General features: G+C 35.3%; 1 protein-coding gene across 31 annotated transcripts in view; it reads left to right on the top strand.

Annotated features, from left to right (window-relative positions):
- The window catches only part of LOC121087434 (sarcolemma associated protein), an 89369-nt gene that overhangs the window by 53449 nt on the left and 18748 nt on the right, over positions 1-17172 (top strand). For 13 of the 31 annotated variants that reach the window (XM_040592453.1, XM_040592445.1, XM_040592444.1 and 10 more), the window contains 4 exons: positions 3304-3366; positions 9397-9453; positions 12899-12979; positions 13246-13305. In XM_040592453.1, the coding sequence (XP_040448387.1) occupies positions 3304-3366; positions 9397-9453; positions 12899-12979; positions 13246-13305 (261 nt within the window). Of the gene's footprint in view, positions 1-3303; positions 3367-9396; positions 9454-10788; positions 10920-12898; positions 12980-13245; positions 13306-17172 lie in introns of those variants that run through there. The other 18 variants (XM_040592464.1, XM_040592459.1, XM_040592450.1 and 15 more) reach the window with 4 other exon arrangements.

Here is a 17172-nt window from a genome sequence, read left to right as displayed (position 1 = left end):
AAACACTAACAGGAATTGTACAAAAACCACCTCCCCTTAATATAAGTACTCCTTATCCCTTAATGTTTTAGTGTTTAAAGCACTTAGCTGTGATGCAAGCTGAGATTAGCAAGCAGGAGACCTAATGTCTGTTCCTGGTTCTCTGGGCTGCTGTACTTAGTTTTTAGATAGATTGATTCATCTTGCTAATGCGTAATTTTAGGTTGGTAATACTCTTAATGCTTGATAGAATGGTTAAGAAATAAATTTGCTTTTAATTTTTTTTTTTATCTTCCACCCCATAGAATAATTAACTTCTTTGCAAAGTGTAACTGAGGTGCTGTATAGGGATTGTGATTCTTCATTCTAATTATGTAAAAAGTAAAAAAACCCAACAACTTTGAAGATTAGATTGTTGGAGATTTAGAAAAACTTGCCATAATGTGAACAAAAGTAGCCTAGAGCTAAACCGAAAGATTTAGGAAAAGCTTTCAAGGTTTGAGTGCAAATGCATATTGTTTTATAGAGAAGTAATTGATAACATCACACTAAATATGAGGTTTTTCTTGTAACAAACAGTTGGTTCTGTTTAAGATTCTTAATAGGAATGTCTTGTTAGTTTTTTAAATACTGCTACCTCATCAGTTTGAGTGTAGGTTGTCTGAAAAGTTATTTAAAAATGGAATTCATTATTATGTGATTATAACCAATATCATTGTATCAAAGATACCACTTTTTTGTCAAAGTTGAAAAAGCAATCTCTTCGTGACTTATAAAAGATAAAAGTGATAAAAGTTATAAAAGTGATAAAAGAGTCAATGTCATCTGAATGTGTGCATGAAAACATAGATTACTCCATCCTCTGAGTAGCAGTAGAACTTGTGCTTAAACCTGGGAGTTTTAGGAAGCTGCCAGTTTCTTTTTCTTTGTTAATATAGACAACATATGACTGCTCATTCAAGTTGTCTTTCTGTGTGTTAGTCTGTCACCTCTTTCTGTCATGCACCTATTTTACTATTCTGTATTTTAGAATTATATTTTTCCATTATTCTGTCTGTTGTACCTCATTCTTCTGCATCTCTGCTATACCTGCTCCATCCAGATTTCTCTGGCATTTTACAGCTTGCTGGCCTGTGTTCTCTTCACAACAGTTTGTGCTTTTTTGTATCTTCCTGTCCTTTATCTAGCCCTCATATAATGACAGATGGGCAGTAATTTTCTCTGCCAGATTTTGGATTTTGTTCTCTTGAAAGCTGCAGGAGGCAGTTACTGGAGTTTGTTGGGTTATTTTGTTAGGGTTTTTTTTTCCTGAGTAGTCTTGCATTATTTCAGAAGAGGTAAGAATTTAGGGTTTATCATGTAGGTTCAGCTACTTTGGCAAGAGGTCACAGATATTTTGCATAAGGAAAAGACTTCAGTGTTGAAGGCAGAAGTCAGTAATGCTATTTCCTTTTGGTGCTAAATAGTCTGTAAGAGAACAACTAAAAAAAAATTTAAAAAAATGCTGTTTGTATACAAATTTGTACATACCTTCTCCTCCATCTCACTGTCAGAAGATGGTAAAGTCATGTAAAATTAGTATGCTTTTTAAGATTCCTTTTGTCTTCCTGTCTGTCAAAACTTCAGGTCAAGTCCTCTAGGTATTCTTCTGGGCATACTGCCTAGTTGCTGCAAGAATAAGCATGATACAGTACTTTTTTTCTGTGGCTGTCCATAAAATTAAGAGCTGTACTCTGAGCAAAGGAGCTAAGAACTCATGTTACAGTCTCTCTAGAGGCTTTTTTAACGAACTATATTAAGATCGTGATGGTTGGGCATTCATTTTCTCTCATTGCACACATGGAAATTCTGGTGCAGTAGAGGGTAACTTGCTTATTCGGCAAGCTACCAGTGATGGTTGTGTAGAATTGAGTTATTTCTGTAAGTGGTATGTTTCTCAGTGAGTTGCACCACACCTGGCTTTCATATTTGTTTTGTGAGCCATATATTACGTAAAGAAAGATATGAGAAATTGTGTGCCGTCACTTAAAGGATCATGTTAAAAGGCTAAAAAAAAAAATAAAATGTTTAAATATGGAAAATAAATGTTATAGCCATGGCATTGTCTTCTAAAAGCCCCGGCCCTGTGGGCTAGAATAAAGTTTACTTTTTGGAGTAACTTTGAAATACAGTAAAGCTTAGTATTACATGTTGGATCTTAACAGCTAAGCTTCTGATATCAGAAGCTAATGCTTGAACAGTTTTGTTAGAATGTAACACATTTTGCTGGTTTATGTACTAAAAAGTAGCCTTTCCAGATTGCTAGACTCCTGAGGTCAGAGGATTTTTGAGGTCCTTTAGAAAGGAAGTGTTAGCACCTTTTTACTTGGAGATGCGAGATTCTGAAGGAATGGGGAGCTGAGCAAGGTCACATAGAAGGAATTGGGTAAACCTGGGAACTGAGCCCAGTTTTAGGATCTCTGCTGTAGAGCTGCCCTTTGAAAAATCGATGTTTCTGCGCAGTAAAGCTTTGTTTAAAAAGTAAAGGGAGCTATTCAGCAACACTTGAAAATTTTAAAATTTTTAAAATTTAAAGAACGTATTAGATATGAAGAATAGACGTGAAGACTAAAGAAAAACTTACTAAATGCCCTTTTAAAGGTAATAAAAAATGCTGAAGAATATAGGTTAAATACATATTTCTCATTTCTTCAATGCTTGGATTTGGCATTTGCAGTTATCCATGTCTGATGATGAATTATCAAATGGGAGAAACTAGAGGCATCAGTGCTATGGAGTTGCATGTTTCAGTAGTGTATCATCTTACGTATTCTAAATTTATTGTGATTTAAATATCACATATGTGTATTAATCTTTTTGCCAAAAATACAAAGTTGTCAATGGCAATTGAGTGGAATTCACTTGTCACCACCTAATCTGAAAGAGCAGTATGCCAAATGCAGAATGTTTGGACTTTTAATAATAGGTTCTTACTAAATTTTATTAAATAAAGTTGGTTTGATTTTTTTAAATAGCTTCTACTGAGGTAAGGGGCTTTTTATTATGCTTATGAACTGTTACCAGATTTTAGTATTTAAAAGTACCCTTTGAAAATGCAGTTAAAGTACTTCTTTCTTCTGATTAAGTCAAGAGAGTAATCTGTTTTCTGCTATCACTCAGACGTAATTTCAATTACATGTCTTGTCTGCTTGCATATTAACTCAATTTCAAAAGTTCACTGTAAATACACAATTACAAATATTGTTAATATTCCTTTCAAATTTTTTTTGCATCAATTTGAAAATGATAAGAAGATGTAAACTTAAGTGTTTCTTTCTTTACTAGAGCACTTTCTTTCAAAGAGTGGAGGGGACTGCACTTTTATTCATCAGTTCATAGAATGTCAGAGTGAGTACAAGAGTGTTCATCACATTTGCTTTAAAAACAGCAGAAAACCCAGAGAAGGTGGATAAAAACCAGAATTTGTCACTACTATTTAATTTTTCTGTAGTAGCAGAAATTTTCAGAGCATAGAATTGTGGCACTGTGATGCTAAGCAGATGCCTGTAGTAGCAGTAGTAAGAGCATGTCTTTGCTCTTGCAAAGCAATGATCACATTGTCTCTTAGCAGTTAATCCATTATTGTCCTCCAACTAATGAAAGGCTGGTAATGTTGCCACATGATGTTTAAAACTGAGTACAATTTTTCACCTGTAACGAATTCAGAAGTTGAACGCCAAACAATGTTTAAGCAGTTGTCACAGGCAGCACTAGGACAGAGATAAAGTAATGATGCCTTTTCTCCATTTCAGATATTTATAATTTATCTGACAGTTAAGAGCCTTATACATTCCTCAAATTAGTTGTTACAAAGAACAAAAATGAAAAGAAGACCTTAATTTTTATGTGGAAATCTAAGAGATAATTTTAAGAAAAATAGAACATAAATATGCATAAATATACCAATCTTTAGAAAGATGTGTTATTCTGGAAAGAGAAATGTGTTTTTCAAAGGAAATTGTTTTTGAAAATGAGTAATGAAGCAGCACAGTCTGCATATCTATAATTAAAGAAAAACTTAAGATGTTAATACTTTCTGTCCACTGAGAGAAAAACATTATTAGGATGAAGAGAGAAAAGTGCTATTAAACTTCAAAGAAAACTCCTTTGTAGCATAAAGAACTAGTTTTTTACTTAAGAGTTTACAGAAGTTATGCGCCTGAATTTGAGAAGACAGAAGTATTTATAAGCAGAAACAAGGCAGTACCTTTTTTTTTTATGTTATGGACTCTTCTTTTCCCTTTTAAATTTCAGTAAGGAAGTGTGACAGACCTGTTTGATGTTATTCCTTGTGATATGGATTGCTGTGCTATAAACTGAATGACAGGATGCTGCTAATGTTTGTCTAAGGAGATTTAAACTTTGAGAAATGTGTTTTTTTAAGAGTGAATGACTAGTAGCTGTCTTCTGTCAGGCTGAAGTTTAAAATAGTTTTAAGTTTTGCTAAGATCTTGTATGAATCCTCTTTATTCAGTACATAAAAATGACCTGAAATTAAATGTTTGATAAAACAGTTTGATAAAAGTATTTTTTTTGTCTAGACTGAAAATGAAGAGCACACTGAGTGATGTTCGTATACAAATTGGTTGCCTGTTTTCATTCTCTGGATGTTAGCTTAACATATTTTAGCAAAACTTGTGTTAGTATCACCTCTGCAAACTAAACGTGACCAGTCTTGTCACTACTGAGAAGCAAATTGACCATCAGGATCTAGTAAAGATTCTGATACGCGACTGAAGTAGTAATAAGTGTAAAATAAAGATCAGTTTACTTATGCCTCCCTTTCCTTGAGTGATTAAAAGCTAGAGTAAGGACAGTGTAAGGCCTCGATTGCCTTATTTTTAAAGGAAGGAATACGAGTTCAAAGGGTTCAGTATTCTGCAATTTTTTGACAGTTTAAGTTTTCACTGCCTAACCGAGAACATAAAAAGAGATTCCAAGTCAGCAGCTTGTATTTATTCCTGGACTGAAAGTTTGCCATTCCCAAATTCAAATCTGTTTAGTCAGGACCCACAAAATCATGAGGTTAAGCTGCAAACTGTGGGCTCTATTATTTTATTTTTTACATAAGTGCTACCCTTGAGTCCTGCTCCTGGGCTTTGCTCTCTGGGGCAGTGAGGGTTGGGAACTGATGGGGAGAAAAGTTGTAGTTCCAGAGATCGCCAGAAACCGGCGTTTTAAGACATGCAGCAAATACTGAAGTATCTAAACAGTAAAACTGAAACAGTATCATAAAGATTAGCAATCTTGAGAAAATATGTAGTTTAATAGGGGTCACTCATTGAAGTTGTGTTATGTATGGTTTACTGGTTTGTAAGAGGAGCACAGGAATTAAAACCATAAGAGAAATCTGGAAGAAAAAAAGGAGAATTTTAAACAACCATGGAATTCAGCAGGGAAAATGCACATCTCCATAATCCTGGGGAAGAAGCACTTAAATTGGGAAAGCACAAACAGAGAAATGAGGAAAAACAGCTTGAGTCAAGGTAGTTGAGTATGTAAGATAGTACAAGAAAGAAAATCGGATGATTAAACAAGCTGGTATTCTATACAAACAGTTGCCAGAGGTACAAGACAATTAAAAGTGCTTAACTGGTAAGAGCAATCAAGACCTCTCCTGGTAGTAAAGCTAGAACTTTTTTTGGTGGAGAGAAACAACAGGACACTAAAATCTAAGTTGCAGTGCTGCTTGAATGCTTAACTTGGGTAGCATTGTTTGTAAAACCTGGTTTCTGTAAGTTTTTGAAGATACTTTGATTTATTTTTATTTTTTTAAGCAGAATGTGGCTCATGATACCATCCAGTAACCTGTCCTGATCTACAACATCTCTAAAATGTTGTGAAATCTTGCTCTGAGTGATCTGGGACGTCTGATCATTACATCCAGCTCACTTGTTGCTCGTTTCATAACATTTTGTTTTTAGCAACCAGTGGTGAATAACAGTGACATGGACAGCAAAAGTCATGGTACTGCTTTTTGATTAGTACATCATACGTTCCTACCAAAAATGATGGTGATGTATAGAGAAGTGGTGCCCTGCTAGCTTCCTGTCTTTTGTTCCAATCTAACTCTTTATTTGCATTCTTTTTTCTTTCTCATTTCCTGTTTTTTTGCATTTCTGATTCTAAATGCAAGTAAATTTTTTGCTTTTTTGCTAAGGTGTTTTTTTTTTTTTTTATCTCTCTAGAATGAAGTAGGTTTTGGATGGATTGAAAAGCTATTTTCAACTTTTCCATACATTTATGTCCTGTAGGTGGCAAGTAAAGTTGAAGCTGCTTAGCATCATTTTTTTCAAATGGTCTGAAATTTGTGTGTCGAGAGCTAGGTTTCCTTTCATTGGTCTTCAAAACTGGCCTCCTTCAAAAACTAATTTGATACAAAAATGTATTGGGGACATCTTAAGTAATCATTGTAATGTTAATAGATCTTAACTGTTATATTACATATATTACACAGTGATACACAACCTAAATCTAAAAGGGAGTTTGTTAATCAAAAAAATAGGCAATGCCTAAATACCGAAGAGAAAGCTGTCTTTGAACTGTATTCATCAGTGAATAATAAACATAGAGTATCTTAAAGATGAACTGGAAGTTTAACTTTAAAGCACATGGTTTCAGTGAAAATTAGTATTATTTATGATATGTATCAGTAACTCTTTGCTTTCTGTTAAATAGCGCCTGGGTAGCATGAAAGATAAAAAATATTTGTGCCAGGAATTAAAGCTAGGATTCTCATTCTAATTTATATTTTTGGTAGCCAAAAATGCGCATCTTGATTCAGGAAAAATGTGAATTGATTTTTTTTTTTTTTAAAAAAACACTAAGTTTGAAATATGCAGAGATCTGAAAAAGGGAGGTTTTAAAAATACAGGCACATCTGCTTTTACTTTCTGATTGTTGCTTGGATGTTGCCATTTTTAATGACTAGGGTGGTAACAGTGCAGAGTAAGATTCTATGTAGTTCAATGATACCTACATCCAGTTTTCTGTTTATTATCTAAATATACACAGACATGCTAAAATAAACAAATTTTTGTTGGCTTTGAAATATACTAATGCTAACATTCTTAAAACAGGGAGAATGCTTACTTGTTTTGTAAGTTAGGAGAGCGGTCAGCCACGAAGTGAAAAATACTGGCTTTGTCAGCTTTGGGTCCCACTGGCAAGGGGACTTGTGTGTTACTGCTGAAGTTCTTTGAAGAAATTGTGTCAAGAGGATCGTTTTTGTACAAATATTGAAATTCATAATGGATGTTAGAAAACAGTAAGACACCATGGAAAAGGAAAAAAATTAGTCTGCAGGTTTTTTAGTTGTAGGAATTCAAGATTCTTAAAAGCATAAAGATCTGCTCCTAAGGTTTCAGTTTGCAAAAACATCTGGGTCAAGAAGACTAGTTTCTTTGTGTTGTGCTATAATTATTCTGGTTTTAACAGCTACTGAATTGTGAAAACTCCAAGATCCATAATGCTAAGTTTTCTTCTGTAAACTGATTGTAGAAGTGTATTTTAAGCCAACAGGCTAGCACAGATGAGGTGTTACCCCTTCAGAACAGATAGTTGATAGCTACTTTGCGTGTGTGGTTTTTGCATTCAGCTAATTCTTTCAGACATATGGGCAGAACTCCTCAGCTGCTTTTTCTTGTTGCCTTCCTCCCTGCCCCCTTCCAGCCTCAGCTGAGTCCTGGAATAATTACGTATGAAGACTTTTTTAGGTGTTATTTTTTAGAATGGAAGAAGGCTCATGATACTTGGCTGCAGCCACTTGTCCCTCCGTGGTGCCTTCCTCGGTCAGGGCACCGTGACTCCAGCTCTCATGAACCCGAGACCATTCTGAACTTGGGTGATGAGTGATGTCCTGCAGTTGCTTGAGACCTGAAGCCAATCCTGAAAATCCACTGTGCTGTTCAGTGCACTTCTGAAGTATTTGTAAAATGTTATAGCAGTGCAGGATAATATGTGGAGACAGAAGTAGGTGGAGGAAATACCTCTTTCAGACTGGTTTGTCTGGCTGTGGGCGAGGGAAGGGGACAGGATAAACTTTTGGCCGTGGTTCTTCAGGCCTCAGGGTTATATTTTGTCTGAAAGCTTGTCTACTATTTAGGGCTGAAAAAGATACCTCTGCTCAAATCTTGTCCTGCCACCGTCCTTAGATTGTGATGCTTACAGCAACATGCCATCAGAGGAGTACAGAGACCTGCTGATCTTCAGAAATACTTGATGCTGGAAATGCTGACTGAAGCTCACTTTTTTTTTTTTTTTTTAATTAAAATTTTGAAAACAATCTCCTGCCATCCAGCTTCCTTAATCTGAACTCTCCTGTATGTGCTGGTCATCCAGTTTTTCTCTGTGTCTCAGTTACCTGTTAATAGCACATGGGATAACCAGCACACTCAGTTCCGTGGCTGATTGGCAGGGATCCAGCAGGGAGAGCACAGAGTAGAGACGGAGGCAGCTTCCAGCCTGGTCTTTCAGTTGTTGTTAACAGCTTTCAACATTGTCTAAATTTCAAGATCTACTGCGTAGAAATGGATGATGTGATCTGTAAGATACGTGACCCTTGATAATTTTGCATGGTGGCATTGCTAGCCCATACTTCAGGAATTAGCAATAATGAAAATCTCCTCTGAAAAATAAATGAATTAATTACTAGTTCAGTAGTTCTTTAAGTGCCTTTGGTTAATCCAAACCTTTCTTCCCTTGGTCTTACTGTTTGCCTTCGTGTCCTAGCTGAAATTAGGATGAAGTTAGCAATTTAGTTTCAAATTCCGTGTTTTAGGATTTTATTCACCTGACATATATGGGTAGGCTTTCCTGTGAATGCTATGTGTAAACTCATTTTTTGGTGACCCTGAATGGTATGATGCATGCACAATTTTATGGAAGTTTGTGTAGTGCTCTAAAAGTTGCAAGCTAAGAAACGCTATTTCTGTGTACCTTTTCATAGGTACTATTAAAGTAGTTGTGATGTGGAGGTGGCTTCTCAGTTCTGTTCTACTGTGACGTATTTTTAGATTTCTGCTGTGTCGGGTCGATACCTGTTTCAGGCAACCAGCTCTTATAATTCCTTCTTTGATAACTATAAAAAAAAAGATTGTAAAAATTAATTTTCCTAACTTCTCATTAGTGAACTGAAGCATTAATAATGTAAGCTAGTAAACTGCAGAAGAAATAATTATGCACTTTATCACAAAGTTCCAGTAGGCTTGTATGCTCTGTTTCATTATTCCATGCCAGAATAAAGTTTTTGTTCAAGCCTGAGTAGGAAGTAATACTATCAGCTTTTAATTTGGTCATGGAATGTAGTCTGCGTAGATGTGTGCAGGGAAAAGCTTGCTTAATTTGATCTTGGAAAGTAACACTTATTTTGTTTGGCAGACAAGATCATAGATGAAGGACATCTAACCAAAGTGGAAGAAACAAAGCTTTTGAAAGGTTAGACTGCTGGATTATTTAATTGTTTTTGAAGCATGTTTTTATGTCACTTCAGTGCATGTTCTGTCTTAAACTAGCAGCTTGAGTTTTGTTCAATACTCACTTAAGAAAAAAAAAAAATCAGTATAGGGCAGGTATATTGTTTATTAAACTCTGCTCCAAATACTATTGTAAGGTAAAAAGATTTAACGGAAACAATTTTTGAAGGTGAAATGCTAGTCTCAGTTTTGACTGAGTTCTTACCTGAGTGTGCATTTAAAAAAAAATAATTAAAAGATAATAATTTTTCTAAATTGATTCAAATCTTTAGTGCCTGCATAATTTTCAACAGGTCTTTTTGTTCCATTATAGGACTAAACTAAATAGAAATAACATTTGATCTTATTTTAAGTTTTAGATATCAGTGTATTTTGACTTTTTTTTAACTTACACCTTCATAACTTTAAACTATTAACCTCCTAAACGTGCCTTTTCCAAGTAAAATCTATGTCTCAACTCTTTTCTGTATAAAACAAGGGAAATACAAGGAGCTAATTAGAAAAGATTTATCTTGTCAAGGAATCGTCATCCTTATCTTACAGTGCCAAAATCGGGAATGTTATAAAGTGTGTAGATCGATATTTCCTATGTGTAATGTGAGGTTGTTTGGACTTGCAGGCTGACTCCACTTTTGTAGCTTTTTGTTAATGTCTAGTCATACTAACTCATTTCTTTGCCTTCTGTTCTTCTGTGAAGTGTTACTGTATTGAATAAATGTTACCTTGTTAAAAGTCCTCATTTTTTGGAGACAGTTTATCTTTACCTTAATTTATGAAACTGCACCTTTAATTTGTTTCTGTAGGTGAGTAAGCTATAGACAACATGCCATATTTGGCAAAAGAATGCATACAATAACTGTAACGTAACACTTGCATGCCAGTTATCTTGCAAAGCAGTGTGCTATTTTTGGTGCTTGTTAATATATTCTAACTCATCAAGTAAGTATGATGTCAACACATTTTAATATACTTCATCATTTTGGCTATATTTATTCAGCTCAGTTTTATTATGGGAAATAGGGACAACTGCTGTGAAACAATATAGTACAGGAAGGAGTTTTGTGCTTATGGTTCTGGTTCCAGAATAGGAAGCAGGTTTCTAAATCATTTTCTTTTTTACTTTTGCTGTTGCAGATGTAGACACTGATGCATCTTTCCCCTGGTGCCCCATCTTGTTCCCTGTTTCAGGGGGAGGAGGATAGGAGGGAGGAAGGAGCTGGTGTTACCCAAGTGTGGGTGGGAGGGGAGTATGAGAGGGAGGTGGGGGGAGAGAGAATTAATTCAGCGGTTGGAACTTGCACTGTTCCTCCTGTTTCACACGGAGCAAGAAAGCTGTTCCCATGTATGACCAGATATGGTAAAGTTAGTTGGATACAGATATTGCTCAGCTTAGTGCTTCTGGATTGGCCACTAATATAGACGACATGGGTGAGGCTCTTAGGATATACTTTTCTTAATACTTTAAAAAGAATGTATTACTTTGTTTAGTAATTACTGCGGTTTTAATGGCAATCTTGTGAGCTTGTTTCTGTATGATACATATAAAATGCTTTGTGTCCTGACATCTTTAGATATTAGTTAAAAACCTAAAACCAGGGAAGTACCCTTTTTGTTTTAGCAAAGAACCAACTCCGACTGTTAAGTTTTTAATTACGCCAGTCACTATGAGCTTTGAAGTCTGCTGAAATAATGAGGGAGATGTTTGGAACAGCTGCCAGATCTGAACCCCTGATGTGCTCTAAGTGCGCGGGTGCTTTCCCCTTCTTCCTCTCCAGTGATTTCAGTTACATTAGGACAGGAAAAGTGGCTCTGGATCAGCTGCTTTGTTTGTACTTGCTGCCTTCCGTTTCACATGCAAGTGGATGTTACTCTGGCACAGAGAAATAGGAAACTTTTATTTCTATTAATCTGTCTGTGTTTCGTTGTCTTCCTCATTTCCCTGTGTAGGTGCACAGGTTGTCTTCAGTTTCCACTTAATGTCTTTCATTTTGGGGGTGTTTAGTTCTGTTTGTTGTCTTGTTACTTGAAAAAACAATGCACGCAGCTTTCTCATTACTCCTTTTTTAACATATATTTTCATATATTAACCCTATTGGTATGACATACTTGATTGATTTATTGCTGTGCATCTTTTTTTTCCTGTGTCCTGGTACTATTTCATTGCATCTACAGTGTCTATATGTGAAGGAATTATTTGTGTTCACTGTGCTTTTCTGCATGTATTGTAGAAGTGAAGTCTGTATACTGGGAATGTTGTAATGATGCTTTATTTTATATATATATACACACACACACACTTGGAACTTGAGAGTCAGAGGAAACCTCTATTAATCTGTGGGTGGGCAGTGATGCTGTCAAACCAAGGATCCGCGTAGTCAGCCAAGAAAGACTTCATTATGTGTAATATCACCTGCATGTTGGTGACACAGTTCCTCGCTTGACAGACTTACTGGGTTTGCCCACAGCAGAGATAGTGTGCCTTTCTTTAATGGACCTATCAGAACTAAACTGTAATAGTTATTTAAAAAAAAAAATAAAGAAAATTACAGCCTCAGAAGTATTCAGACTCTTGAGTCAGGGATAATTCTGTGTCGAAAAAGGATAATATTATTTGTGTTGTTATATATATATATTATATAAGTAAATATGTATAGTAATTAAATAGTATAATTAAACTCCCCATACCTTTTGAAAAAGTCTGGTCTCCATTAAAAATCTGTAACTGGTAAAAACCAACCAAACAAACAAAAACACACAACTGTGTGGCTTCACTGAGCTGCATATAATAATGCGGTGAATTGTGTATGAGCAGATATTTAATGAAGGTATTTTTTGGTGGAAAGGGCACAGACTGTCTTCTCTTAATACAATTTGAACTGAAAACTCTTTCTAGAAATTAGTGTATTAATTTATATTGCTGTGATTCTTAACTGGTTCATTACACACTTCTTTTTAACAAAACAGTATATATAAGACTTGTTGCTATTATTTTACTTGTCCAAAATACTGAAGCACAGTTTTATTCTTAACAGCAATTTTTCTGACTTGTTACAATATCTGCATTGTTCTAGTCTTCTTTTCTTATTTGTTCCCTGATTGAATCAGCTTTTGCACAGAGTTCCAGCTGGCAAGAATACAGCTTTAACAAAAGTTCAAGCTGTGCATGATGCAGTTGCATCCCCTATTAGAGCCTCGGCTAGATTAATGACTTTAGTGATGCTGAATCCATTTTAGCCCAGACTTACAAAGAAATAAGCAAACACCAGGTTTTTAGGTGTTTCTCCAACAAAGTTGTGTTCTGTTAACATCTAGCTGTAATTAAATAAATAGGTGTATCGAAAAAATTATGATTAAGAGACTGAACAAAACATTTGCTGATTGTAGCTGATTTTTCTTGTTTCTTGCAGAGAATCAAGCAAGAGTCAAGGAATCTGATTTGTCAGACACTCTTAGTCCAAGCAAGGAAAAAAGCAGCGACGACACTACAGGTAAGCATTTAACTGAGATTTCTGTAACATCTAATTACTTTGAATTAAATCACTGAATCACGGAGTGGTTTCTTTTAAAAGAGTGGAGAAGGCGCATATTATGCGGAGCCAGATACAAGCTTAGAGCAGTATTGTCTCTTTTGTGAGTTCATAATTAAATGGTCTAAAGAAAGAAGACTGTAAAAGCTTCTCCTTGCTTAAAGAACATTTATGTGAAAACAGTCTGCCTGCTTTCTGAAAGGTGTGGAATTTGTTGGGTTTTTTAGATGCCCAGATGGATGACCAAGATCTAAATGAACCTATTGCTAAAGTAGCGCTTCTAAAAGGTAAACAGTTTTATTTTTGTAACTTTATATGTATAACCTCTGTGTGTGTGTATATATATTTATATCTTCTTGTCTACCTGTTTTTAATCAAATGTGCGTTGAAGTAGAGTGCTGAAATTCAAAGGTTTTAATCATGGTAGTACAGAAGAGTTGCATTTGAATATGAATAATGATTCCATTGGGTGATATGAAATAAAAACATACTTCTGAGTGTTAGTATAGAACTTGTGCATAAAGCTAGTTTTTGCACTCACCCATACTGTTCTAGGAATCTACATGTTACAACATCCAAGTAGAGTCAAGAAGTAGTTTCTGCATACACTTAAGTTAGGGCTAATAGCTGTGGGGAGGAGAGATTCTTCTATCAGTGACATGTTTTAGGTACTGCCAAATTTTTCCCGTATAGTTCCCATCGCTGTCAGAAATGCTTCTGTTAGTTTGCACCTGATGGGTTAAAAAGAAAATCTAAAATATTTTTTTGCTTAACACAATCAAGATTTGAATTTCCTGCTATAACTGTATTTAGAATGGTTGCTAAGCCTTAGCTTTGAGCTTCATAACTGGAAAATTTAATTTTTTTACTGCTCATTGCACTGAAGGCATGTACTTAAAACTTGATTAGCAAGCTAATATTTACATATTCATGAGCTGAAAAATTTTGTGGGGTATTAGTTGTTACATTTAGCTTACTGAAAATTAATTTTATGCTTTTTGTACAATTAAACATTTGATCTGTAAAATGATGCTTACATTGAGATCACAAGTAAAAAGAACATCACAGTTCTTTATGGTTCAGAAAGATAGGAAACCATAATGAAATTTAGAATACCTGTAAAAGAGCATTTTTCTATAGTTGTTTACACTTCTCTAATTTTATGACGGAAGGACTTCAAAAAATCGCATGTATTATGTATGTTTCCAAACAGCAAAACTAAAGTTGAATTGGGTATTTTTCCAGTGGGTATCAGTTCAGCAAAGCAGTTTAAAAAGGAGTGTTTGAGCTCTTAGGCATGTTCCATTTGGCTTTTGCTCTAATGTTTGCAATTAATAACCAGTATATGCAGTGACTTCCTATGTTACAGGGTAGAACCTGGTAATGATGTTCATAGTGATTATGACAGTCTTATTTTTGGAATCTGGAAATAAAATTGGGTTTTCTAACAAGTTTTATTTGGGACGGGGTGGGGAGAGGAGAAATACAGTTGAAAAGCGTGATATTTGTTAAGTGTTAGAACTTTTAAGTCCAGAATGGGATACACATTAAGGAGTTTGCTTCCAGTGAGCATTGTCACATGCACATAATTCACAGCCAGAATAACCCTTTGTATGTAAACAGTACAGCAGAGAATCTAAGTTCAGCTTATGTCAAAATTATTTCAGTTCTAGTTCTTACAGTTTTGAGAGAGCCAACTGAAGACTACTCCCAATTGACTGGATTTCTCGGTTATCTTCTGCGGACAAATTAAAAGTAGTCCGTGTACCCCTCAGGCTGAAAACCACAGATTCCTGAATTGTCCTTATGTGCAAGTGAAGTCTTACTAAATTCTCTCAGAAAGGTTGGTTTAACAGCCCAAGACCAAGGTGAGGCTGCTGTGAGCGTGCTGCTTCCTAGATGAGAACAGCCTCATGTCACAGCAAGGGTCAAGCGCAGTTACACTTTCTCTGTACAGGGTATGTTGAAGTGGCAGGGAGGGTTAACTGAACTCCTAAAGGACTAAAATCAAGTTTTCTGTGGTAACATGGAAGCAGTCTTTTGCTAATGTGGATGTTTTCATGGCTTCATCTGTCTTTACTCGGTTGGAGATTTAAACCATAACTGTTACAGAACTTTTAGTGAATAAGTAGAAAAATACCTATTTGCATAGACCGCTTTGCTATTGAATTGCATATTGTAATTAACCACAGTAATTGTAATAACTGGTTTTCTCTTGAGGCTATTTATGGGCATTCCTTTTTTGCTGTCATGAAACCATTAAAAAATATCTGTACAATGAATCATTCTCCCTTGTAATTTTTAAGAAGAGCCTATAAACCCGCAGTTTTGTTTGAGGTTTTGTCAGAGAGCTACTTCACATGCCTGGCTTTGCCCTAAAAAGGATCATCTTTGCCACAGAAAGACTTTCAAGTGGATTTGTTATGCAGTCATACAATTAAGGAAGAGTGAGAACATTTCTCATCTGGCAGCTGTTTGGAATGCGGAAACGGCTGCTGGAAAAGGCAGCGTTCCTTTTTGTTTAACTGTTGGAATTTGCCAAACAAATCATTGGAACAAGAAAATGATGAGACTTCTAATTGCTGTAGTTTCCTCCAAGTGTATTTTCCATCAATAAATTTTGAGTGCATTCCGGATTTGTTTCAGCTTTCTACAAGTCAGAGTCTGTCAAAGAGGGGAAGGGGAAAAGCTGTCACAGATTAGTAGAACTACTTTTTTGGGGTTTGGTTTGGGGTTTGTTTTTCTTCCTTTCCCCAACAAGGTAAATGAATTCTGGCCATTAATAACAGTTCCCTGGATGCTTCTATTTAGACAGGCTGTTTGTGACTACTTTTTGCAAAGTTAAAACCAGGTATGTTAAGCAAAAATGTTAAACAGATGGAAAGAAGCAATAAATGTTACTGGAAGGTTAGTAATCTTGTTCTTATCAACTTCCTTATGATTTTATAGTAACTATAAGACTGATCCATGGAATCTTAATGAAAAGTGGTTTCAGTTGAGAGGTTGCTGAACAGTGGTAATTTACATGAGAAATTTTGAAAATCAGCAATGGTCTGTGGATTTAGAAAGTTTGGGAACCATTGCATTTTATGTTGCAATAGCCAGATACTTTATTTTAAGTATATGATACAGTTTACTTTATGTGGATCTTATGAAGCTGAAGAAAACTTAGTGTTTTAATCGTTTATTTGACTTCACTGAGTACTCTGAGAAGAGTCATCTGAGTAACCTGAGAAATCCTGCAAAATTCTGAAAGTGAGCTGCTGTGAGACTTGGAGAAGTACCACCCTGCTCATGAATGTGCTTCCACAGGCCAGGCACATACGGACAAGGGGTCAATTAAGACCACAGCCTATGTGTGGTGCTGTATCATCTATCTTACCAAAAGTGTAAAAGCAAACATATAAGCAGAACTCTGTTGATATCTTCGTGTTTGTAAATATTAATTGGTTTAACCGAAGTTTTATTTTATAGATAGTAAAATTGCAAAGTATTCCTTTGCACACCATCATATTCTGTAATAATTTAGAAATGGTAGTTTTCCCCCAAAACTGGCCTATGGGTTAGACTCCTTTTCTTGAGCCAGATTGAAGGTGGAGAAATATTTATGTGCTTTAGCAATGATTTGTATGGATCAGGCTAATTTTTTTAGCATTTTTAAATCTACTGGTAGAGTTGATGTTAAGAGAAACCTCTGTGTGTGCAGGGGAAACAAAGTGGTATTAATTAAGAACGTATTGTGCAATGTGGCAAACAGTCTGAACACAGATTAAAATTTTCAGTGAGCTAGAATAAATGAACAAGGGTTTTCAAACTGTTGTATTTGACTTTTTTGTTTTGGTACCTTTTTGTAGTTAATGATAGAATTCCTTAGACTTCTCTCAGAACAGTTTGTTCAATACTGAATGCTCCTGGAAATTGCTCAAATACTCTTTTTTTTTTTTTTTTTTAATTGCAGCCTTTTATATTAGTTAGCAAATTATTTTTTTGTGATGTGAATTTGCTTTCTAAGAGAACTAGCTCTAAGCCTGATGATATTTAGTAGTTCTGTTATTTATAAATAGAGTGATCCTACTCACTAAGGATTTTTTTCAAAACTGGAGTTAGCAAAAAAAATGTTTGCTTTGAACTAAAAGACATTAAAGAAATTTTCA

This window comes from Falco naumanni, chromosome 4 (genome assembly GCF_017639655.2).
Source record: "Falco naumanni isolate bFalNau1 chromosome 4, bFalNau1.pat, whole genome shotgun sequence".
In the NCBI taxonomy this organism is placed as follows: Eukaryota; Metazoa; Chordata; class Aves; order Falconiformes; family Falconidae; genus Falco; species Falco naumanni.
The sequence above is the reverse complement of the archived record's forward strand: the minus strand, read 5'-3'. Positions and strand labels throughout refer to the sequence as shown.